This window comes from Peromyscus eremicus, chromosome 9, assembly GCF_949786415.1.
Source record: "Peromyscus eremicus chromosome 9, PerEre_H2_v1, whole genome shotgun sequence".
Taxonomy (NCBI): domain Eukaryota; kingdom Metazoa; phylum Chordata; class Mammalia; order Rodentia; family Cricetidae; genus Peromyscus; species Peromyscus eremicus.
Window position 1 is genome coordinate 91,285,141 of NC_081425.1, and position 26,223 is coordinate 91,311,363.

General features: G+C 48.8%; 1 protein-coding gene across 1 annotated transcript in view; it reads right to left on the bottom strand.

Annotated features, from left to right (window-relative positions):
• Positions 1–2,487: 2,487 nt before the first annotated feature.
• Positions 2,488–26,223, bottom strand: part of Wdfy4 (WDFY family member 4) — a 229,276-nt gene continuing 205,540 nt past the window's right edge. Inside the window, exons 51-61 of the mRNA XM_059273136.1 lie at positions 21,426–21,579; positions 19,102–19,193; positions 17,987–18,199; positions 17,228–17,378; positions 15,751–15,935; positions 14,831–14,989; positions 10,871–11,050; positions 9,755–9,937; positions 7,502–7,586; positions 3,881–3,992; positions 2,488–2,934 (exon numbers count right to left, since the gene is read on the bottom strand). Coding sequence (XP_059129119.1) covers positions 2,868–2,934; positions 3,881–3,992; positions 7,502–7,586; positions 9,755–9,937; positions 10,871–11,050; positions 14,831–14,989; positions 15,751–15,935; positions 17,228–17,378; positions 17,987–18,199; positions 19,102–19,193; positions 21,426–21,579 — 1,581 coding nt within the window. The 3' untranslated portion in view covers positions 2,488–2,867. The remainder of the gene's footprint in view (positions 2,935–3,880; positions 3,993–7,501; positions 7,587–9,754; positions 9,938–10,870; positions 11,051–14,830; positions 14,990–15,750; positions 15,936–17,227; positions 17,379–17,986; positions 18,200–19,101; positions 19,194–21,425; positions 21,580–26,223) is intronic.

Genomic DNA, 26,223 nt, shown 5'->3' on the forward strand with positions numbered 1-26,223 from the left:
ATGTCTTTCCCCCATCAGACCAAGACCTCTAGTGTGAGCTGGTTGAATGTCTAAAGTCATTAAGGCTGGTAAGAGCCTCCTGCCAAAGCTGCTGTGAATGCCTGGTCTTAGATTAGGGCTTCTCTACCTTAGACTAGCCCAGCTCTGCTCTGTTTGTAGTCTCCCTCCCCTGTGCCAGAAGACTCTACTGCTGATGCCTCATGAACCTGCAGCATAGTCTCATCTTCAAGGGTTCAGGGACATCTGTGTCCTCTTCCAGGTCAGTCCAAAGCAGTTTTCCTCCTGCAAGTAACATGCACCCAAGACCCTGTTACCAGGTGTCACCAAATCTTCCCAGACACATAGCGGTGGCCAGTTCTTCCAGCCTGCCCCATTCTCCTCCCTAGTGCTCTCTCCAGCTGCAGCCCCTTCTCTGTCCTCACAGTACCTCCATCAGCTCCTGGAGGCCACAGCACCCACCCTCCCCTGGCCACATCCTAGCTCTGCACACAACACCCATGTATCTCTTCTCACTTCTTCCCACCATCTTTCCATTCCACTGCACCCCACACATGGAGGGGTGCTTGCTTGGACCTGCTGATGGCACTCAGACTGTATTGCTGTTGCTCCTGGGACCACCGGCTCTCGACCATCTGCTACCATGGTGCAGCTACTTGCCACACAATCATTGCCTAGCTGTCTCTTCAGAGCGGCTCCCAATGGGAGGATGTCCATCTCATCTTCTCACTCTTACTCACACTGCCCTTCAACAACCTCCAGCCTCTCAATCAGAGCAACAGCTTCCACTTAGGTCCTCCGGTTCCTCCTTCCTGCAGCCCAACAGGTCCAGGCCTTTGCAAGGGACTAATCCATTATAACTGGTGTCATTCTAAGAAGATAGTAGGTCACAGGCACAGAGAGCGAAGGCTATTATGAAAGTATACAGGACACAGGAGAAAGCGCCATCTACAAGCCAAATAGAGAGGCCCCAGAAAGAACCAAGCCTATTCCCACCTTGCTCTTGAACTTCCAGCCAGAATTGTGCAATACATTTCTGTTACTTAATCCACCCAGTGTGGGGTACTCTGGTAGCAAGCAGCCTGAGCAAACAGGCAGCTAGAGCGTCACCTGTGCCTACTCTATGGTATGGGGTATCTTTTGTTATCTCTCTCACCTTGTTTCATTTATTTGCTTTGACATCTCAGCCCTAAGATGCTAGCAAGAAGACTCATTTTCCACTTGAGAATACAGACACAGCAGGAGGAGGCTGTGGCTGGGGTGGGGAATCCCAGAACCATTTGATATGGGGCAAATGAAAGGTAAAAACTCTTATGGGATGAATGAACGGAAGGCAGACTTTTGACGAACAGGCCTTTCAGCCCCGGATAATGCTATAGACGGTGTTTTGAAACTGACAGCAGGCCCAGCCCTGATATTTATGACATGCTTCTTGGCCTTCCTGGGGAGTGGTGCTCTCTGCTGTTATATTTATGGCCCTCCAGCGCAGTCCCAGCCCGACTGGGATTGCAAATGCACTGTCTGCTAATAGTGCATGCAGATGATGTGGGAGGTGGCATGATCCTTGACCCCAGGGTCAGACAAGAGCCCTTCCCATCCAGGGAGGGGTGTCCTGGGCCTAAGAATTGGCTCATCTCCCAGCTTCCCCTTCGCCAAGTCCTAGAAGTTGAGTGAAAATCAGAATGTCCTAACTGTGCTCTTCTGCTGTGTTTGACATGGCCACATACCGCCTCGCCTTCCTTAAGCCGGCTCACTGCTCCTTAAAGGTGAGGTGATCCAAAGCCACCAGACACCAAATTCATTTTCATACCAGGCTTGGAGAAACGTGAGAAGGAATCGTATCCGTACTTGGGCCATCGGTGGGGAGACTTTCAGGAAAGGGACTGGAGCTGAGGTGTTCCAAATGCCCCATGGCCAGCAGCCACCTGAGTTTTTTGTTGTTGTTATTGTTGGTTTTGGTTTGTGGTTTGGGTTTTTTGTTGTTGTTTGTTTGCTTGTTTGGTTTTTTTGAGACAGGGTTTCTTTGTGTAGCCTTGGTTGTCCTGGAACTCGCTCTGTAGACCAGGCTAGCCTGGAACTCACAGAGATACACCTGCCTCTGCCTCCCAGGTGCTGGGATTAAAGACATGTACTACCACCACCTGGCCCAGTCACTTGAGTTTTAGTCCATTAAATAGTTCTCCAAGATGTGCAACAGCTCAAAATCAGTGTGAGGGATGGGGACATTTGATCAACAGGTAGGAATGGACAGAGGGTCAAGCTGGCACCTGGCTGGGAACCACTACACGCTTCTACTGTAAAGTTGGGGTAGGGATGACCAGGCCTGGTGTATTGCCCTATCTGATGTCAGTACCAGTCACGTGTGGCAGTCATGTGTGTGCGTGTGTGTGGCCCTTTGGTGAGTACCAGTTTGCTCATCAATGCCACCCATTCCGTGGCCCTGCTGACTTGTAAGAATTCAGACAAAATTGGGCAAGGAGACAGCCTTCCATTTAGAAATGGTGTTTTAATAAAATAAAGACAACAGGGTGAGTTCCATGAACCAATACCCCTTCCTTTTTGTTTCCAGTACGATAACCCTTGGGAAGATGAGTCACACGTAAATTTTCTATGCAACTTATCACTAGCAGGTCAGTTTCCAGCATAAATGTCTACCAGAATCCTTTATATGAAGTCGTGTGGACCACAGAGATGTTTGGGGTACACAGTGCAAACATTGGGGATTCCTTGATAACTGTGGGGAGTCGAGCCCCCAGAAGCTTGCTCTGGGTATAGAGCCCAGGCTGCACATCACCTCGACGCCTGCAGCCTGCTGCTGCAGATCCCAGGACACCCAGCTGCAAGGGTGGGGCCTCCACACTTGTTTCCTCCTACCCATCCGCTGACCAGCAGAAGATTCTCCCCTTCTCGTCGCCAACCAAGAGCTTGGTCTGGTTTCTTGAGAAGAAAAAGAAAAGGTAAGAGCACTGGAGGTCATCTCATGAGACCCGCACACCCCAGCCAGAACTCAGGAAAGCACAGCATGTGGGGCTGTATCCAGGACACAGTGAAACTGCCCCTGTCCTGTCCCCTCTGACTCTGAGGGACGGAGTGGGAGGAATGAACTCTGTGTGGACCTGAGGATGGGGGTGGGAGCTTTGAGAGGGGACTGTCGCAGATCCTGAAGCATGGGGCGGGGTGGGAGAGCTGAGGTTCTGAGGAGCTGGCTGAAGTCCCCCTCCATCTCTCCAGCTGTAGCTCTGGGAGAGCAGCTTGCCCAGGAGGGAAGCAGCCGTCATCCTGGCAGAGGATTGGCATGTGGTCCAGTGAAGAAAGAGCTCAGGTCTACTCTTTTCCAGCCCCACACCCATGCCATCTCACACAGGCCAGCCTGGCATCAGAACACTGCACTCCCCACACCAGGGACTTCAGGGGGCTACTATAGGCCAGTGAGAGAGCAAAGAATGGTGGAAAGCCAGCTGCTCTTGAGACTACATCTCCCTAGAAGGGTTAACTGGGTCACCATGACAACTAAAATAATGAGAACCCAGTGTCATCTTTGAGACTGCTCTTCATTGGCTAAGGGACTTCAAAAGGCATTTCCCGTTCATGTGCGAAGACCATCATTAGCAAGTTGCAGTCACTAGTGGGATTTAGGACAAAAGGACCCTTTGGAGACAAAACTACAAAATATCCTTCTCTGCCATTTGCATTTCTTCATGAATCTGTGCATATTCATGAGGTAGAGAGCATGGGGATCACAACAAGATGGGTTCGCTTGGGTCGCTGTAGTGATGTGACTTTCCTGGGTCTGATCCCTAAACCCGGCTGGAAATGGTGGAATTTAGCAAAGTTGGCTGTAGCGCCCTCTGCTGGAGTCCTGGAGAAAGCAGGCTACTCTTACCTAGTTATGGCCAGAGCTGTCACAGCAGGATTTGCTTTGCTAGGCTTGCCGCTCAAAGCAACACTGACATCCAGCTCTCGGCTCAGGGCAAGGTTCTTGGCCCACTTGTGCCCTGTAGAAAGCATGAGAGAGAAAAGTTAGCGCATCCAGTGGCTTCATGCACAAGCCCGTACATAGGACCACACAGATACAAACATTTATATTTGTGGTCAGCAACTTGTTAAATTGAGGGGGAAAATATATTTAATCTTGGCCTGTGCTGTTGCAAAAAGGGCCGTCCCAATTTAATTTGCAGGCTGTGATAGTTACATGTGCTGACGTGCCGCGGTATCCATTGTGTACCAAATTGGATTTGTGTATTATTGCTTTCTAAATTGCATGCCTAGTTCAGCAAAATTGTTCATCAGTGTTTACTGGCTTTATGCTTAATAAGATGCCCCACAATACCTTGCTGCCAGGGTGTAATGCAGCCTGTAATTGCTTAGTAAAAATAAATTACATAAAGTCTGCATTATCAACTTAGCTAAATCCTCTCACGCCCAACCAATAATTAAATGCTGAGAGAATTTTCTCAAAAAAATATAACTCAATGATTGTTACTTCACTCATTCTAATGACTACATTTGGAGACAGACAGTCATTCCTTCAATGTGAAGGGTGAGATGGAGAAACAGCGGGTGGGCACGTCCCTGTCTCAGGACCTGAAAGCTGCTGCACACCCCCACGCCCCCAGCGGTGCTGAAGTGGCCAGAAGGTGGTGCAGAAGGTTCAATGCACCAGGGAATACATGAGGCTATGAGTGGAGAGCACTGCTCATAGACAGAGAGAGACACTTGGAAATCCGAGCACAAGTCCAAACATCACGCTTTCCCTGAGTCCAAATCTAGGAGCTGCTTTCTGAAGCAAATCATGCTCCGGTGGTCCAGCTCTTACCACAAATGATGAATAAATGAGTTCCAGGCAGAAATTAGATTACAACTGCCCAAAATGCATATCCTCAATGTTTGCAGATTTCCTTTCTTGCCCTTTAAGACATTTGAGGCGGTGTTATAACATACACACCAATAGGACACATATGCAAATACTCATGTGTCCTACTTAATTCTGATCTCTTTCCAAGAAAACAGCTTTGAGCAGTATGATGAGGGCATCATGCTTCCTTCTTGGAGACCTCCAGTGGGCTGTGCTCACAGATTTGTTCTCAAATTCGTTGACTTTAACAGAGGCTCAATGCGATTTATTTTAACTGTATGTGCACCACCTTGTCATTTCATCCTTCTTGTAACCCTGATCCTGACTGTGAGTTCTGCAGGGCAGCTGTGACCTCCGGTCAGGACAGATAACAGGGGAATAGTGTGGACCCTGGAATTCCCTGACAGCAGGAAACCATCTGGTAATTTCCCTAATGCCATCATCTGTATTCCAAGAGGAGAGTTTTTTAGAAGTGTGAGGAATAAACTCTGTGGAGTATATTTGTGTCTATTATGTCTCTGTCCCCAGCACCCTACACGATTGGAATCATGGGAAATATTCTCAGCTAGCAGAAAAGAAACAGGGCCACACTAGCTGTGGGGATGGAGTTGGGTCTACAGCTCGGTCCTCTTCCTGTTCCTCCGACTGTGTGGCCACTACTATTGGTGCTGAACAGAAACTGGGGATCCTCTGCCCTATACTGAGGATCTGTGGGTCAGGAGCTGAACTCACACCTTTGGTTATGAAGGGGCAGCTGATCCTGAGATCCATATGACTTTCAATGTCATACACATGTACATGAGACATGCTTCATAAATAGCCAAGGGAAAAAGATCCCTGAGCTGGATGCTCCCGTGGGGCAGAAGCAGGGGAGGGAGTGTGGTTGCTGCTCTCCAGGGAAGCACAGAGCTCCAAAGAGCACACAGCCATGTGCGTCTCTCTCACGCTGAGATGGACTGACTTCTCATGGTCTCCAATCACCTGGAGGAACTAGGACATTGAACTGGACACAGCTCTTGGTTTTGTGATGTTTATGCTCTGACTCAATTGAGATTATTGACAAATCCCCAGAAATGCTGAAGGAAGGGATTTTCAGTGTAGATAGAATGTAGGGTATAGAGGATCCCCAGCAAATGTCTGTGTGTGCTTGCAGAAGAACTCACAAATGGGAGTCTGGATGAATCAGGAAGGCACGAAACCTGCAATAGAGGTAAACTAATTGAAAATGGCCACTATATGGCCAAGGTAGCCCTGTGGGGTTGAAGAAAGTCCTCTCTTGTGAACGGTCACTGGTCTGGGAGCTAACAGGAGTACTTGGCAGACTGGGGAACTCTCCAAGTATGATGATGGATGGTGTGATTGCATTTGAGGTCAGGATGACTGGCTGCTGTAGTGGCAGAAGTGAGAACACTGGCGAGCTTTCGGGATAACCTCAGGCAAGTCACTGAGCCTCCCTGTGTCTCGGTTTCCCTGTCTCTAAGATGGGCACCTTGCTAAAATCTCCTGCAGGACTGCAGTGAGAAGGGGGGGGGGCGTGCATGAGAAGCATTTTTGTTAGAGTGTATCATGCTCTCTGACAGCTTAGCCCTGTTGATAGCCTTGGTGGTGGAGACGGCAGAAGGGTTTTGCCCTTCACTCTTACCTGCCACAATGAGAAGGCTTTGCCCCCAGACAGTGGTCCTCTTGTGTTTGTGCATATCACCCGGGAATGTATGTGACATTGCCAGCCCAGCAACTCTGAGCTTTTTCAGTGGCTTGGGCTGAGTCCCAGGATGGGGCAGTACATGTGTAGTAAGCCCCTGGATGAATTGGAAGAGGACATAATGAGGGCTAATGGGGCATCGGAGGTGCAGTAGATCTACCTCCTCCGCCCTGGGAGAGTGGCCCCTCTCTTCTGTTTACAGGCTGCTAATCAGCTACATCCAGGTCCTGGGCTGTGAACTCTGGCTTTCCAGGACCATCAGAGAGCATCAAAGAAGAACATGGGGACATATGCACCCCTGAAGCCCCGGGGCCCCTGACACCCACCATATATATCATTGTCCACTGGTCCAGTGAGTACCAGAGTCCAATGGAGGGCTTACCAGGGCTTCTCATACAGCTTCATGGTCCACCAGATACTTGTAGGACACAAAATATTCTCTGATGCCCCCTGCCATTGTCTGGATCTGAAATGTCCCTTGGGTTCATGTTTAGAATGCTGTGACTCCAGCCTACAGCACTGTTTCGAAGGCTATAGAGCGTGTAAGGGGTGGGAAGTGTTTGGCAGGAACATGTCATGAGGGATGCACCTATCAGTGTCATACCCAGTGCTGGTCCTGGTCTAGTGCTCTGTCCCTACTCTGCTGCATGGGAACATCTGCCATGTCACACTTCACTGTCACAGGTGGAGTCACTCCTGACACCACGCTTTCTCTCCAGTGATGGGCTGAAATGTCATCAGCCAAAGTCTACCTTTGCACCCCTGAGCTGTATCCATCAGATATGGGATCACAGAATGGAAAGCAATGAAAAGAGTCCCTATCCTGGCAGCACTTTCCAGAGTTTCTCTGGCTTCCCTAAGCTCTGGGTGGGGCTGCAGCCCTGGCGTCAAGGCAGGGAGAGAGGAGTACAGGGGGGCAATGGGAGTTATGCTCTTCAAGCAGGTACCTCTGGGGCTGAGAGGCTCAGTGGAGGGCTCCTCTGACACTGCCTTCTTGGGAACAGACATCTTCACATCTTCTGTCTTCCAAATCTGTCCAGAAAAGAGAAAATGTCACGGCCTCGTAGAATTATCCTGCCTTCGGGGTCAGGGTGGCCATTCCCTATCCCCTCACACTTAGGATGGGGATATGCCTGAGCATTCACTTCTGGTCTTAGTATCAGGAAAACGGTTATTTAGGCTTCAGCTCCCCCTGTGGTGGTTCAGCCTCTAACAGCTGCAGTTCAGGTGGTTTCACTCACTTCCCCGAATCTCTGAAGTGGATCTTCTCCTCGCCCTTTCTACAACTCTTTATCAGTTGTGTGTGTGTGTGTGTGTGTGTGTGTGTGTGTGTGTGTGTGTGAGAGAGAGAGACAGAGACAGAGACAGAGACAGAGACAGAGACGAGACAGAGAGACAGAGAGAGACAGAGAGAGACAGAGAGACAGAGACAGAGACAGAGAGACAGAGAGACAGAGACAGAGACAGAGAGAGCATGCATGCATGTATGAAGGCACACACATCCATGTATAAGCATGTAGAGGTCAGATGTCAATTTTGTCTGATTTTCATTCTCCTTCCTATGTTTTGAAACAGGATTTCTCACTAAAGAATTTACCATCTCAGCTAGACTGGTGAATTAGCAAGCCCCTGTCATCACTGCCTAATGCCTGGATTTCACACACAAACCACTTTTTATTTTAAACCTAGCTTTTGCATGGGCGCTGGAGATCTGAATTCAGGTCTTCATGATCAGGCATGTATTTAAGGCATTGATCCACATCCCCAGCTCCTCCCCTGACTTATCTAACCTTACACCCCACCACCTATTTGTCACATCGTCACTGAGTCAATGCCTTCCCATTCTTGTTCCATCACCTCTGGGCCCACCTGTCCTCTGGGTCTGATCCTAAACCTAGAGCGTGAGAGTCCTCAGGATGACCGCAGATGGCTTCTCCCCAGCCTGGTCTGGACTTTCCATCCTTTGAAGGCAGAGCTAGCAACCATTCAAATGTGTCTGTGCACTCCCCTGCACCTCACACAGCGGGGCTGGGAGGCCCCCCGGGGCCCAGTCACTGAGTGAATGAAGGCTGAGTGTGCATCACTCCTACACATGCCTGCAGCAGACTCGGAGAAGGGAGACTCTCGGCTCAGTCACCCCAGTTCCTCTTTCTCATCTGGGTTCAGATCATACCCACTAACCCTGTGTCTTTGTGACCTTTCATGCCCTGGCTAGCTAAGGACACAGGTCACATACCCCTCACTGAGAATACTGTAGGAGATCTTCCTGGGGGCATCTCTCCTCCGGCTCATCTCTTGCCTTTCATGCTGGCCTCCCCATATACCAGATGTTCCTCATCCTTAGAACTCAGCTCAAACGCCACCTCTCCTGAGGTATGTCTGCCAGAGGGAAATACACTCTTCACTGGAGCCCTCCTGCATCACTCCATCTCTCTTCCAGAAGCACCATGTTCTCACAGGTCAGTGTTGTGGGTGAGAATTCTTCACCCATTCTTTCATCCTCCCTACCAGTCTCATAAAAACCAACCTGAGCCTTGTTCTTCCTCCTTTCTAAAGCTCACGGCACTCTTGATTATCTTAACCCTGACCCATACTGCATGTGTAGCATTTTACATTTTCTTCTCTTCTAAAAACTGAGTGTCCCAATGAAAAGGGCCTGCAGTGGATTATGGGAACTCCTTGACAGCATGATATTAAGAGTTAAGTAAGTGGGTAGACGGATAGATGGATGGTTAGATAGCTGGATGGGATGGATTAATGGATGAATAGAAAGATGGACAAAAGCTTGGATGAGTAATGGGTGAGTGAGCCAATGGGTAGAGAGAGAAACAATCAGTTATGTGGGTAGAGAGAGTGTGGGTGGATGAATGGGTTAGCAGGTTGGGTTGATTCATTTTATACATTTTTTTTCAGTATTGTGCTATAAACTACTTAACTTGACCATTCATCATTCATACCTTCATACCTTATAACACTTCATTATGTGTGTATATGTATGTGCAATACCATATTCTCTCTCCTTGTCTCTCACTTTCTCTTGGCCATGAAAAAACACCACCTTTCCCTTGATTTGCTGTAGATATCTAGTATGAAGTATTTTTCAAATTCCATATGCAGTACTTGACCCATGGAGGCAGTGAAAAAAAGGAGATAAACACAATTATTATCCTGTGTACTCATTCTGCCCAAAACACACTTACCCGAACCATGCCATCCTGACTCCCTGTGATGATGACGTGGTTCACATCCCACGCTGGCCCCTCTACTATGCAGCAGCATGTTATGGTTCCTTCTGGGCCCCAGGCTGTGGTAATACTGGCCAGGGGCTGTCCATTGACATCCCACAGGGACAAATGAGCTCCGGCACAGGAGACAATGGTTCCCTACAGCAATGAGAGCTGGCTTTATTCTAGGCAAGATTCACCAGCAGCATCCACAGCACATGCTTGGTCACCCAGTTTGTGCACCTCAGTACCTCAACTTCGCATCTTCTCTCAAGGCTTCCAATCTCATGAACCCACTTACACATTCATAGTTTGATGGTCTTGTTGAGATGTGGTAGAAACTAGGTTTTTCCAGGTTGGAAGAAACGGGCCACTGGGGGCATACCTTTTAAGGGTATATCTTGTCTGTGCCCTTTCTGGGCACTCTGTTTCCTGGATGCCATGCCATGAGCAACTCTGCTCCACTATGCCCATTTTAAATGCCCCTTCTCAACTCAGGCCCCAAGCAATGGAGCCAGATGAGCACAGACTGAAACTTCTGAAATGGGGCCAAAATAAATCTGTGCTTTAGGACACTGACCCAGGCTTTGGTGGGCTCCTCCAAGGTCCTGGTTCCTAACCACATCTTGACTGCTGTAGAAGACATAGCCTGAAGGTTGACCCTGTTTCTCTGGATAAGGGGCCTTTGATTGGCGGTCTAGCACTGCCTCCATGAAGAAATTTTGGATTTCATCTAGTGGAGGACAGCATACAGGGGTGCCAACGAGGAGCAACGCCCTTTCAGAAGTAACCTTCAGGGAGAGGTTGCCCTAATGTCTCCTAAAAGATTCGTTTACATCTTGAGCCTTGCTCTGGCATGGGCAGATCTTCCCATTCAACCTTGCTGTGCCTACACCAGAGCAAAACCCTCCTAGTGCCCTACCTTCCATTGGCAAGGGATGGTTGGCACACATGGGGCCTGATCCACATTTGAGAGTGACCAGCGTATGTCTGTCCCTGGGTTTTTTCTTGTGGCACTGTCCAACATACTATAGTGCAGGCTCAAGGACATGGTGAGTGAACCCAGACACGGAGACGTGAAGAAGGTCTCACCGAAACATCACTGATGGCAACGGCTGAGATCCCTTCCCGGTGGACAGGCAGGCAGGCCACTCGAGAGAGGTGGTCCAGGTCCCAGAGGGTACAAGTGCGATCCTGGGAGCCACTCACCAGGAGGCTGAAGGTGACTGAGGCTGCCAGGCATGTGACAGCCTGGGTGTGTCCATACAAAGCCTAGGAACAGGAGGCATGACCAGAGGTGAGGAGAGAGACACACACAGCTGTTAGTGGGCTTCCTTTGCTTCTGGGCCCCAGAAGAGGAAACAGATTCAGAGTGAGTCAATGATTTTACAGACAAGTGTGTCTATGTGTGGGGGCAGGGGGGAGTGCATGTGTGTAGTGGAATATTAAGGTGTGTTACTTTTGATTACGTTGTATTTGTTTGACTCTGAAGCTGTGTTACTGTGCCTGTGTAAAACACCTGATGGTCTAATAAAGATATGAACAGCCAATGGGCAAGGCAGGAGAAAGGATGGTTGGGGCTGGCAGGCAGAGATTTTATTTATATATATATACATATATATATGTATATATATATGTATATATATATAAATCTGGGAGGAGAGAAAAGAGGAGAGCTAGGAGCCAGAGAAGAAGGACTCCAGGGGTCAGCCACCCAGCTACACAGCAAGCCATAGAGTAAGAATAAGATTTACAAAAGTAAGAGAACAGGAAAAGTCCAGAGGCAAAAGGTAGATGGAATAATTTAAGTTAAGGGAAGCTGGCTAGAAACTAAGCCAAGCTAAGACCAGGCCTTCATAATTATGAATAAGCCTCCGTGTGCGATTTATCTGGGAGCTGGGTGGCAGGCTCCCCAAAAGAATAAGAAGCAACCAACAACACACATGTATGTTGGCCTCTTGGTGGCATCCACTTCTAGGACGTGAGGTCTACCTGGGGAGAAGCGATAGTCCCTTTGTAGTAATCCAGCCCAGAGTGTCCTTATGCTTTGTCCCTCTCTGCATTCTTCTTGAATCTGAAGCAGCCCCTAGCACTGTTAGTACACAAAGGTTTCAAATGGCAAAGGCCCAGACCAGCAGCCTCATCAAATCTGGGGTCTTAGTGGATATTGGATATACCCCCGCTCTTCTAAATTAGAAACTCTCATGATGGAGCCCTGGAACCTGCATTCCCTCCCATGCAAGAAATCTCATGCATACTCAAGTTGGAGGTGTACTGCACTGTGGGAGACTCAGAAACAAAGCAGTCCTTGAACCAGACTGGGAAGACTGCAGGACAACACAGGAACACAGGCCACAGAAACAACTAAGTAGGGCACTTGGGGACTCACAGAGACTGCAGGGGCTGCACTAGGTCCTCTGCATACATGCTGTGATTGTTAGCTTAATGTTTTGTGGGACTCCTAACAGTGGGAGTGGGGGTGTCTCTGACTCTTTCGCCTGCTCTTGGGACCCTTTTCCTCCTATTGGGTTGCCTAGGAGTGGATCTAGGAGAGAAGAGAGGTGCAGGGGAGGGACTGGGAGTAGTGGAGAGAGGGGAAACTGCAGTTGTGGTGTAATATATGAGAGAAAAATAAAAAAATAACAATCTAAAAAATGTTCAACCTTTTGTTGTTTTGTATCAAGAAAGGGCTATTGGCAATATAGCCAAGGCCGATCTTGAACTCACAAATCTCCAGCCTAAACTGGGATTTCAGTGCTAGAATTACCAGCATGAGCCACTGGGTCTGACTAAAGATATAGATCAAACTCAGGCTGACAGGCTTGACAGCTAATACCCTTACCCGCTGAATTATCTCGCTGACATAAAATGTGACTTTTTCAGACCTCTGGATATGAGTGCATGTCCTGTGGTGTCTTGGGGGACTTGCGCTTAGCCTTCAGGTTTGAACCACTTGCTCTCAGCCTTCAGTCTTGATTCACAGATGGCTGTGGAGACAGCTCTTTCCAGACAGCTAGGGGGCCAAGTTCCTTCTGGGCGCATTGCTCCTGGCTATGGTGAGGATCCCACCCTAAGCAGCCCAGAGGGCACCCAGAAAGCCTGAGGTGGTTCTCTGTCTGGATATGCCTGGCATTCCTTGGAACCAGCCAGGAGTGCAGAGGTGGCATCCTGAAAGGGACTGGCCTGGCTCGACCATGGCTAGAGCCCCAGTCCTGGCAGAGACAAACTGCTCACTCCCTGGGGTCATCATTTTTCAAAGCTGTCATATTGCCTGACCACAGCTATTAAAAATTGTGTCCTCAATGGAGCCTAATGTGACACCAACCAGATGGTGGTGGCAAATCTCTGGACATGACCCACTGAAAAAGATGTGTGTTGTCTCAAGAGCATGGAAATAAACAGAGGAAGGAAGAGATTTGATACGAATTCTCCAGTCTTCCAGAATGACCTGAGTCTGATGATTAAATTCTGACCACAGATGATATAACACCTCCAAAAGACACAAAGGGACCCCAACGGAGGGTTCGGGGCTTCAGAGAGGATAGCTGTGAGCCTGAGTGGCAACACAGGCTGCATTGTGGAACCAAGCTGGCCTGTGCTGTGCAGAGAGGCCAGTGTGCATGGCAGGGTACGGCACTGCATATATAGACACGATTTGCTGACATCCATCGCCCCAGAAACTGCAGCATCAGGAGGCACCCAGCGCCCTGCAGTCTGGGAAGGCCAGGAGATTGAGGCAGAGCCCAGCAGTTCTAAAGGTGTATTGAATGGGCTCTTTCTTTTCTTTTCTTCTTTATTTCTTTTTTTGCAAAATGCATGTCAGTTAAAATAACTTTGTTTTATCATCTTAGATCTAAGTAGCAAAATATAAATACAACACAATAAAATAAAACCTCTCAAAATAATTCTCCACGGTGGTGGTTGCAATCAGGTGGCTAGTCTCAATAAACTGTTGATGGCATTGGAGAGCTTATAGAATAATTCTGGAAAACTTTGTGTCATTGCTCAGTCATTCTCCTCAAAATACATCGTAAGAAAACAATTAGTCAGAAGCAAACAGCATATATATAACATGTTTTCTGTGGCACTGTTGAAAATGGTTAAAAGTTGGAAATAACCTAATTGTCTAGTTTTAGAAGAAACGGTTTATTAAACCGTGGTATACTGACATAACAATTGAAATGTAATTTTATGGAAATGGAATCATCTGGAACAATTGAAATGCAAATTATACAGGCTGTAGAAAAATGAAAACAATTTGATAAGCCGACTGAAAATGGAACAAAAATATCCATATAAGACTGAGAAAGGTATAAATATGCATATAGGGGTTGATACTATGCAAAAATGAAAAATTTCTATAGAGGAAGCAGAGAATTTCATATTTTTAAAGTGAATTTAAATTTGTCTTTAATGTTTCACATCTTTAAAAATAAACACTTTCGTAACTGTTTTGAACCTATTTCATAATGACCTCTAAGAATACAGGTCAAGGGCAGGCCCCCTTTGACGAGTAGCTGGAGGTCTCTGTTCCCAGCCTGCTGTGGGTTCTCCCTCTGTTCACATCACCTCCCGTCTGAAAAGGTTCCATTTTCCAGATCTACGCACTGGGAGGAGCCGCTTGGTTTCTTTGTAACTTGTTTATTTTTAACCAAGACTGAAGGGAAGATAATGGTTCTCCTTTCCCAGGGCTGTTAGAAGGTAAAGTGGGATGATACCTGTGAACATGCTGTGTGGGCAGCCAGGGCAAATGCCCTAAAGCATCATCTGGCCCAGGAGACTCACTTTCCTGGCCCTGAGCAACATGGAAGCAGCTGTGTGTGCCCCCAGGATCCTGCACTACATACAGTTGGGCCTCCAGGGAGGTGCCTGCTCTGTCTGCTCGTCAGATCTACCCAGGGATTGAAACGATTCCCAAATGGCAGCTGTGGACTGCCTTCTGCTCCTGGGTCCCATGCTCTAGAGAGAGGCAACACTTCTACCTACCAGGGAACTTGGTTGTTCTTTGGCACCATGGCTGCCAGAGACATCACACCTATGAGAAGCACGTACCTGCCGGAGGTGCAAGCCTCTCGGGCGGCCTTTGACCAGGCTGAGCTCCCACACACACACCACTGCGCTGGTTCCAGAGGTGACGATCGTTGTAGGGGATGGGCACACAGCGCACAGACAGGGGCCCCAGGCAGCGAGGTTCTCAAATGTCATCAGGATCTGTGAGAGACGGAGAATGAAGGCTGACATAGGACCAGCAGACACTGAGAAACCAGGTGGGAGAAATAAGGAGTGCACAGGTAAACCTAGGGTGCCCAGGGAATGGGGGCCATGTTCTAGGTTCCACAGCCGAGCTCAGGTGACTAAACCTAGGCCATCCTAGACCTGTCTCCACGGAGGGGCTCCTACTCCAGCCAGTTGGGAGAGACCTGCAGACCCCTGCACAGCTATTCAGATACTGTGAAAACCATTCGAGTTGGGGCGTGGGGGTGCAGCTCAGTCTGAGACAGTGGTAGGACTGGAAGGGGACTTGGGGGGAGGGGCTAGTTTTGATGATTGCCAGGTTAGAATGAGAAGGGCTAGAAACACGGGATGTAGAGGATTCATTGTATATAATCGGGTTGGGTAGGAGGGGATCTGGGTAGCGAGGGGTCTGTGAAAAGGGTGGAGACAACAGGGAGGCCAAACAGTAGGATGGGACCATTAAGCAGAGAAAGAGAGCAAGTTTGCTCTTGCAAGATGCTAAATGTTCAACCTGAGCGGTGGCTCTCATCTGAGTAGTACCTGGGGTGGGAGGAGCCCAGGAACTCCCGCCCAGACTGAATACACATCTGGATGGGCTTTGTGTAGCCTCGTGACCAGTCAGAGTTGGCTGTGAAGGTGACAGTGTGCTCTGCCAGCCTGATGTCCACCTGGGAGAGGGTCAAGACTCCAGAACCCTGTCCCTGTCCCCCCACCACACCACCACCACGTGCTCTCACCTTGTCAGAGCCATAGTTCCCCAGACAGCAACTGAAGTCATCGAAGCCCCAGCTGAAGGTCCTGTTCCAGAGAGGAGGCAGCAGCATTTTGTTCTTCTCCACTGCCAGGATAGTCTTCTCGGTCGGGACAATGTGGCCAATGGCCCCCTTTGGGGACTCGGACCCTAGAGAGAAAAGGTACATATCTGCTCCCCAGTGAGTATAGTGCTCTATGCAATGAGGAAAGCACCCCCTTTCACTGGGAGAAGACACTACAGAATAGAGACCCGCACCATGCACACAGCCTGGCCGGGAGCCATGCACCCAGGCTCTGTTGGCTTAGGTACCCCTTCCTGAGCGCCTCTTACTGGGACTCACACATTTCAGTGACTCTTACACAGTGATACCAGAAGAAGCCCAGACTGTCTGTTGGGGCAGATGATCCAAATCCATAGGGTTTGGGTGACTGTCCACCTACCTTTCCTGCACTACCTTGGAGGGACCCTGGCATGTGGCCTTGTTCCTACCACAGTTTCACTAGCTAAACTCTAGAAACCATTCCTGGCTCCAGTTGGAATCCAGCTCAATGTTCAGCTTGCTGATGACCAGCTGGTATCCCAAGCCTGTTATCCCAGGGAAGTCTACCCCTTCCTCCTCACCAAGTCTCCTTGGAGGAGCAGAAATAATGATGCCCTCTCAGAGTATGCTTCCCGGCCAGCACAGGTATGCACAATGTGGGAGGAGACTGTGTTCAGTGTGTATTCAGTCATGAGACCTGCCCTCCATCATGGTGGCAGATACCGCTCTCTTTCCCTTTGCAAGTTGTTATGAGAAAACTACCCTCTTCCAGAGTTCTACAGTTCACACAGCTAAGAAGCTGTGAGGCTGGGACTCACAGGCACCTGCCCCAGGACACATGTCCTTAGCTACAAACTCTATGCATACATGCATCTGGGGGTTTAAGAGCCTGTTGTCCATCTTTGTGAGGGTACATATGGAATGTGTTTGTACATGTACGCAAGAGAGACGGGTGTGTGTATATGGGGGCGGGGGGCAGGCAGGCAGACAGACAGACATGTGGGTCTTAGAAGTTAAGGTCTTACCTAGAAGTCCTAGACACCAGAACAGAGACCACCCTCCAATACCCATTGTTACAGCAATTACAAAACCCACTACTTCCCAAGCCCGTGCCCTTGAACTCCTAGAGCAGCGGTTCTCAACCTGTGGTTTACAGCCCCTTTGCCGGGTTGAACGACCCTTTCACAGAGGTTGTATATCAGATATCATCCTGCATATCAGATATTTACACCACGATTCATAACAGTAGCAAAATTACAGTTGTGAAGTAGTAACGAAAATAATTTTATGGTAGGGGGGTCACCATAGCATGAGGAACTATATTAAAGGGTCAGAGCATTAGGAAGGGTGAGAACCACTGTCCTGGAGGAATACAGTTCCTAAGAGAGAACCCTGAGACAATGCAAGCCCAGGCAATCACCTTTGACTGTGACTTGAGAAGGTCTTAGTGCTGGCAGGTTGTGGAGGAAGGACTGTGAGTGGCCTGGAAGGCTGGCGGGGGCGGAGGGATCCTTTCCAGGCACTGGAGGTTTCCCTGTGGTGTTCCTGGATGGGTGGGGTTTAGTGAAGATCTGGAGGTATATACAAACACACCACACAGGTTATTAGGAGGAAGATGCTTTAGAAAGGAGCTGTCACCACGTGCATCACAGCTGTACCCTACTCTGGGCACTATCAGGGCTGGCCTTCCTCCATCGAAACGGGAGTGTCAGCAGGGTCCTCAGATGTTATAGATGAAGGGCCTGGGGCTCAGACAGCGATGTCTGTTTTCTCCAAGTCATAGGACAAGCTCTCCTGGTTGCCAATTCTCTTCTCTCCCAAGCCGCCTGGGCAAAAGCTACCCTTGCTGAGGAGGTCCTTAGGAGAGCATTTTCAGCTACTTAATATCTCAACTCATTAGGAAAAACAATAGAAAATATACTAATAATAGTAACATCATAGTATCTCTCACATATGTAACAGAGGAACACAGCATTTGTCCCATGTTAATGATATCATCCTACCTCTTCAAGAGGTAAGCGGGTAGGGTTCTGGTTCTGAAGGCTGGGGATGATTCTCCCTTCCTACCACTCACTGTCTTCACTCCTAACAGGATAGAACATCCTTGTTCTCTTTCCCAAGCTTGTGCTGTCCACACTCTTGATAAAGCAAGATGAATGCCGTGGCCTGCCGTACCTACCTGCTTGGGTACCTGTCCAAAGTTACTGATGAATCCCAGGATGGTGCTCTTGATCAAGGGGTCACTGATGCTGGTGAGGTCGATTCTGTCACCATAGAAGTAGGGATGGAAAGTGTTCATGGCCTCTACAGCAGCTGGCCCCTGCTGCTTATACCCAAAAATTAAGTCTATCCAGTGGTGGAGGTTGCCACTGACAAAGTCGCTTTCCAGAGCCTGAAATAAAAACCCAAAGAGCATGAAATCCTAACTCATGCTTTTTAAAAACTCTGTTCTCTACATTTAAGCCACTGTGAATATAGGTGTGTGTGTGTGTGTGTGTGTGTGTGTGTGTGTGTGTGTGTGTATGCAGCTAGAGGTCAGAGGCCAACTGCAGGTGCCTTTCCGTGGGTGCCACCCCCCCACTTACGTTTTTTTTTTTTTTCATTTAATTTTTTTAAGACAAGATCTTTCATAGGCCTGGAAGTTGCAGAGCTGGCTAGACCCCAGTGAGCCCCAAGGATCTTTCTGTTTCCACACTCCTAGCGTGGGGCTTACAAACACGCACAACACCCAGTTTTTATTATTGTTGGTGTGTTGTACCATCTCATTCCGGTTTGCATAAGTTTCTTTGATGACTAATGATGCTGAGCACATTTTTGTTTCCTTTAGCTAACCCAGAAGAAATGTGGCCCAAGACAGGTGCCCCCAGGTGGTCTCTGGCCTCCATCCTCATTCGTGTTTCTGGGTGGCAGGCTCAGTCATCTCCGCTCCTGGAAAACCCGGTGGTAGGTGAGAGCTCTGTGGGGTCTCCAAACCACCTCTGAGCTATACTGAGAACATAGGTCAGGAGGTGGCACTACTGGGGAGACTGATGAGGACACTGACATGCCACCAGGGCAGCCAGGAAACATCAGACATGACACTTCCTGTCAAGATGCCCATTACAGCAGCTTAGCGCAGTCACGGAGCAAACTGGTATTCTTTAAACATCCAGGAACCTAAACTTCCCTGGTGCTGTTCCTTACCGGGTTTCTCCAGACATCAAAGCCTCAAGGTTTGTGCCTACCAGCGAGACAGAAAACTCCGTGGAGATGCTGCAGTACACATACACATCAGGAGAGCCTGGAGTGCCTCACCTGTCTGTGCAGACTGATGAATTTCCTTGGGTCCCCATCAGCCCAGGGAGGGAGCTGTACGTCTCCCAGTGTTGTTCCATCCTGCATGCAGCCTGAGTGTGAAGGGAAACAGTAGACATGAGTGAGGATGTTGTTCCATCCTGCATGCAGCCTGAGTGTGAAGGGAAACCGTAGACATGAGTGAGGATGTTGTTCCATCCTGCATGCAGCCTGAGTGTGAAGGGAAACAGTAGACATGAGTGAGGCCACACTAGGTTCAAAAGCAAAGGATGTTAAAACTGCGTTGTCTGCACCTGCCAGCTCCTTGCAGGTTGGAACGCGAGCTGGATCCTAGCAGATCACACTGCTTCCTGCCACGGCTCTCTGCAGAGCCCCAGTCTTCCTCTGCTTGGCCCTACAGTTGGCATCCTTCGTGAGCTCTTCCTGGCTTCCCCAACAACACTGGAGCTAGATTTCCAAGTCACACAGTCTTACTGATACCACTGCTGATGCATCTTCCTCGCCACTAACAACGCCTTTGGCCTGGGGACTGATACAGCAGGAGAAGCCAGTGATGATAACCCAGGCGTGCAAGTACCCAGGTCTGTGCCGGGCACCACGCCAAGTTCTTGGTGCATACCATCTTCCTAAGTCTTCAACCAGTTACAGTGGGTTTTTAATGGCGAGTCCCAAGACAATAAGAAGAGGAGCCTGGCTTCCAGCCCAAGTCTCCCCTCTCCACCAGCTGCCAACTTTGAGCACGCTACTTGACCTCTCTGCGACTCAGCTTCTCCATCTGTAGGGGTGAAGGTCCTGACGAAGCCTTGCAGGGCTGGCAGGAGACGTGAAAAGCAAGCACACAGCACCCACAAAATAATGCTAGCCATGCCCAGTGCTCAGCAATGCTCCAGTGCTCTGGCCTGAACCCTCCAGGGCACTTATGGCACGAGTCGAACAACATCCCTCTCCGGTCTCAGGCTTTCAGGCTGTGCCTAGCCGCATTTTCTCATCACCCAGACTCAGCTCCAGGGTCTTCCTGGGGAATGGAATAACACAAGTCCTTCCAATTCACTCTCAAACTGCTGTCCTCGTGGGACTTCTCAGCACCTGGCAGTTTCACGTCTGTATTTGTTTATAGCTTAACTCCCCCCTCCTCACCTGGAACATGTCTTTAGGACAAGCCACACCTGCCTGAAGTGCCTGCGTATAGTAGGTGCTACCTAGTCACCTGTTCTCCCAGTGACACCTGGCTGTCTCTGCTCTGCCATTTCTTCATCGAAGCCTGTCACGTCTTCCTCAGAGGACATAGCTGTGACCCATAGGCAAAGGTAAACTCTGCAGGGTACTCCATCTCAGACTTGTTAGCCTCCAAATTACCTCCTATCCTGGGCCTCACCATGCCTCCTGGGAATTGTTCTTTGTGTCTGTCCAGATCTGCCCAGTGCCTGTCATAAGGCATCTGAGAACCCAAACAGTGCCAAACTCACCAAGGACCCACGTCAGGCTGGCTGGCTGGACCAGGACTGGAAAGGCTTCAAGTACTCCATGGCACTGTGGCCTCGTGCCCAGGGCTGGAAACCACATGAGGCTTTGTGGGAAATGATCTCACTTGGCCTGACTCAAGGTCCAAACCCTTACTTGAAGGAAAAGGGAGAGCCTAAGGAAGGACGGACCTGAAAGATGCTAATATCCGCCTCAGGCGTTGTCTGCAGCACCCATGGCTTCTCTTGACCTGGCTAGAGAGCTTCCTTACACCCTGCTCCAGCTCTGACCATCGATCCCCTCAGCACGTTGCTCTCACACACATTTACGGGAGAGATTCCCAGCACATGTGCAGTTCTCAGAGGATTCCCCCACCCTGGCCTGGGGCCTCTGTACAAGTTTGTGCCTCCTCTGAAGCAGGAAGAATGCCTGATGCATCCTGGGCTGCAAGACAGAGGATGTGCCACCCAGCCGTCAGACACAGCAGAAATGGGGCTGGTGGGACCCCAAGGTAAGAGTGTGGGTAGGCAGTGCCAGACCTAAGTCACCGGCAAGCATTCTAGATCGCTGGCTACTATCTCACTACAGACTGAGCCCTGCATCCTCAGAAAACAGGCCACACTGTCCAAGGTAGGTACTCGATGCTGTCCTGGAAGCCTGGGACCCAGCATCCTTCCTCACTTTTGCAACAATGTCTGTCACTCAGCAGAGACTTTGCCTCCAATACACTGGTCCTAGTTAGGGGCCTGGTGAGTTTTCCATCAAAGATACTGATGGAATCAGTGTTTCGCTGGAGATCTGTAGAAGAAATCCCAAGCTCCCTGACACTCAGGCTCACCAGGCTTTCTCACACCTCTACTCACCAAACTCCACTGCATTACAGTTGGTTAAAAACTCGGGCAGGTAGAAGAATTCAGGTGTCAGCTCCCTGACGTCACTCATGTTCTCCTTGGAGGCAGACTCCCACGTGCTCTTCACACTGTGGAACATTCTATCCGCCACATCAAAGCTTCCACCCTGTGGGAGAAAGGGTGACGTGATCAGCCACATGTGTGTGTCTCCCTCTATCTAGTCAGCCTCCAAGGAAGGAGTTCTGAAGTCAGAAATGAACAGACACCTCCGTTTTCCAGACCAGAAAACTGACACTCAGGGTGCACTGATTTCTCCAAGGCTATCAAATGCCAGGCCTGGGTCCAAACCCATTATCACAACTGTAAAGGCATGCTTTGCCCTTCCAGTTCCTAAGGAAATCTCTGGAACCAGTACACACTGTGTGGGGGCCAGAGGTTGAAGAGGACTCAGCTCTTTCTGGGAGAGAAGGACCCGCCACATATTTAAGACATGTCACCCCTGGGCAGCCTGGTAGACAAGGACAGGGTGGTCCATTTCCTGAGCTAGAGGTGTTGATCCATGTGAGCCATAGCTCATTTTCTGCACAGGGACAGGAACACTAAGACATTGGGGTCCCCAAGAGCTCTCAACCATAACACACAGCTTAAAGACGTGCCCCCCACCCAGGTCACGTTGCTCTGTGTTAAAATTAGGAGACCATGTCCACCATCAAATTGAAATGGAAATAGAAATGAAGTGGAGGAAATCTAAATAAATCTGCACCTAACGAGTCGCTCATTGAAATGTATTAAGAGCTTTGTGTATTTAATCTGCAGCCTAAGCCTCACATGTGGGAGATTGATGTCTTCTCCTAGCCCCATTTTTCCTTCTGCAGCTTTCATAAGTGCTGATGGTAATCTCCTGAGAAACAATATGATTTGGTAATAAAAAGATTACCTGTATTAAATAAAAATAATATATACATAGGAAATATTGTTAGTGCTACAAATCTGGTTAAAGATATTACCACAAAGAAAAATGTTATTTTTTTCACAGCTGTCTAATGCATTTTAGCAAAAGTAATATCTTTAAAACTTAAGCCTGTATTATTTATAAAGGAAGCAATAACTGATTTTCCTATTTCCTATATTAATAAATGTATTTGCATACATTTGTTTCAAAATTAATGGGTTTTCTCACTCCTGCAATACAAAAGAAAACACCAAATTCCCAAGAAGAAAAAGTGGAGCTGCTCTGTGGCTTGTGCTGTGAGAGTGTGGGCTGACGTAAACTCCAGTGGCCACTGGCAGTCGGTCTCGGGCAGGACTTGGTTCTCGGGAAAGCGGGCAGAGACAACAAAAGAAAGGGTGAGAAGGAGAGGCACTGAGCTGCGTGGTTCAGCCTTAGAGTGCGGCCGAAGGAGGAAAGTCCACCACCGAAGGGAGTCAGCCACAGCAAAATGTACTGGAGATGGGGCTGCAGAAAGGGATGCGCCGGAGCTCCCCAGCTGAGATCCTCCCCTTCCCAGCCTGCAGCTCTCCTTGCATGGCAGGAGTAATGTGTATCCAAATGGCCAGTGAAAACGGGGCGTGAAGATCAATAACGCAACACCTTCCCAGCGGCAGATGATTCCCTGTGTGCCACTCAGAGCTAGAGGGCAGTGGAGCCAAGCAGAGCCGACACAGCTCAGAGAAAAAAAGGGTCACACACATGATCTCATGCACAGTGAAAAACTCCAGCGACATGTTTTGAGTATCGTAGGGATCAGAAGATTATCTGCGGTATCTTGTTCATGTATAATATTAAGAAGTGCTCAGCAATACTGAAAGACACAAATCAAAATTATGAGTGAAGCAGTGGAGAGGCAAGGGCAGGACAAGGGCCGTTTCTGAACACTGAGTTAAAGTCAGGGAAATGTTGGTCCTTGTGCAAGCATGTAGATTATAAATGACTTGCCCTGAAAAATAATGCATGTTGCTGAAGGCAATACTCCTTGTGCATGTGCCTTAGTTTGCCATTGTCCCTGCATAAACTCTTTAGTCATGGCATTCTTCTCTGTTTTTTTTTTTTTTTTTCCGGAGCTGAGGACCGAACCCAGGGCCTTGCACTTGCTAGGCAAGCGCTCTACCACTGAGCTAAATCCCCAACCCAAGTCATGGCATTCTTAAACCCCTTTCTTGCATAGGTAGGGAGAGGAGGTCGGGGGAGGGGGGGAACATTCAATTTTTGGCCCATACTCCGAAGAAACTCAGACCTTACATGTGTTCAAGGACATGTGACTACACATATATTCTTTTCTGCTAATATTTGTTGTTTTTAATTATGTATATATATATACATATATAATTATATATATACATACATACATACACACACACACACACACACACACACACGCACACACACACACACTTACACACATAATGCTCACGCCCACAGAGTCTAGAGGCAATAGATTCTACTAGAGCTAGAGTTACAAGCAGTTGTGGACTGCCCAGCATGGGTGCTAGGAATCAAACTCAGGTCCCCTGAAAGAGCAGTACCCACTCGTAGCCATGGAGCCATCCCTTCAGCCCTTAGATATCCTCATGGTACATACTGAAATCCTTCCAAGAGGGACTGATGCAAGTCGGCCCGCTCACATCCAGCTGAGGAACTGGATTGGTCCTGTGAGCGGGTTGATGACCTGTTGGCACTGTAGGCATTTTTCTTAATCGTTTCGAAGCATGGTGTAAGCAGTGCACTGACTTACTTGTGTCAGCTGATTTAAACCACATCTGTCCACCGGGCAGTGTGCCATGGTAGCAAATGCTGTGCTCCGGAATCAAGCTGACTCAGGTAAGAATTTCAGTGCTTACTTGTAGGGTGAGCATGAGTTTTTAAAATCTCTTTAATCACCTATCCCCTCCTCTGTGAAGCTTTACTAATTGTTTTGGGTGTGAAATCAATAATGTATATGTCCAAGTGAATGTGAATATGAAAGGCAAGATATACCACCCCAGGTGGCATGCTAGGTATAAAGAAAGCAGTATCAAAGGAATGAGCCCTGTATCTTTTAAAAATAATTTATTAAATTACCTGTATGGGTTTTTGTCTACACATGTATGTGTGTGCACCCTGTTCTTGGAGTGCTCACAGAGGCCAGAGGGGGCGTGGATCCCCTGGAACTGAAGTTAACAAAAGGTTATGAGGCACCCCATTGGTGCTGGGAATCAAACCCGGCCCTCTGGAAGAGAAGCCAGTGCTCTTACCTTCTGAGTCATCTCTCCAGTCCTAGCCCTACATCTTTTATCCTGTACACTCCAGGGACTGGAGAGGGATTGGTCTTAGGAACCAATCTCAGAGTATATGAGGAAGAAAACCAGGGCTCTTTGAAAGAGTCAAGAGAAATGGAGTAGAAATTATTGGAGACAAAAGGTAGAGTGTTGTGCAGGGCGGCTGGGGGGGGGGGGAGTAGGATCCTCCAGTGCCTGAGACAGAAACAGGAGGGTAGCAAAAGCTAAGACACCTTAGAATGGGGACAGGAAGTAAGAGGGGTATTGTCAGGGCATTTTCAGGGCAGCCCATAGCACCAAGTAAAGAGGAAAGAGTGGACAGGTAGGAGAAAACTGGTTGTGTATTCCATGAGCCTCAGTTAACAGCCCATCTCAACATCCTACTCCAAAATATCCTATGGGTGACATTTGGGAAGCCTAGGCACTTGTCAATCCTGGTCTCAATCGGGATTGGTCGGACCCAGAGCAGCCTTTCCATAGGATGAGGCCTTTCTCTTAGCAAGTAACCCCAAAGCATGTTGACACCCATGCTTCTTGCTGTGAGCCAATGTGCAACAGGAAGTCGAGCAAATGTGTAACAGGAAGTCAAGCCACGCTTCCATCCTCATCAGTCAGGGCTGGAAAGGATGGAGAAACTGCAGCTTGGTTACACAACTACCAAGGAGAAAGTCCAGGGACAGTGTATCTGGGCCTGTCAACTCTACCACGTGTGCCTTTTCCAGTTCTCCTAGCTAAGGTCATATACTCAAAATTATTCCATACTAGAGACCCCGAAGAATTCTTGTCAAGTCACAGTTTGGGACCTTGAAGACCCCATGTCTGCACGCTCTGTTGATAGCGTTAAGTGTGACTGGAGGTTTTCGGGACCAGCCCTGTCCTAACTACGCACAAAGTATTGGGTACCAAGGGCAAGGTACTTGGCTGGGGGGGCAGGAGCCTACCTGTGAGCTGTGATGACATCAGGTAGAGTCCACAGAGGCATGGTCACGGACACAGGCTCTCTGTCTTCCTCATATTACTGTGACCCTGGTACCGACCCAAAGCTGGGAGGGAACAGCCCAGGCTGAGTCTACCCCAGGGTTCTCAGTTCCCTGCCATCAGCATCTGCCTAGCTCAAAGGCCCGCCAGCCATCTCGCCTCAGGTAGTTTGGAAAACCCTTCCCCACTGCTGGGAACAGCTGACTTCACAGGGGTGGGACTTAATTAGCACAGCGCTTTATTTCCATTTCTTATTAAATACAGCAGCTGCCACCACACTGTGTTCTTGCTGGGAACAGGCTGCCTTGCAGGGTACCATCCAGGCTGGATCTCATCTTAGGCCTGAGAATATATGGCGCTTTTGGTAGGACGGAAACAAATGTCAGGGCTAAGGCCTCTCAGCAGGGGTGTGGCCTCACAATGACTCAGCTTTCAGGAGGCTCACAGATCCTGGATCACCATAGACAAGGCTCATGAGAGCTATAGAATCCTGGGATTGTCGTTAAGGTGGGGTACCAGCTACTTGCCTTGAATCCAGTAGACCATTCCTCCCAGAGAAAGGAGTGTGGACAACAGA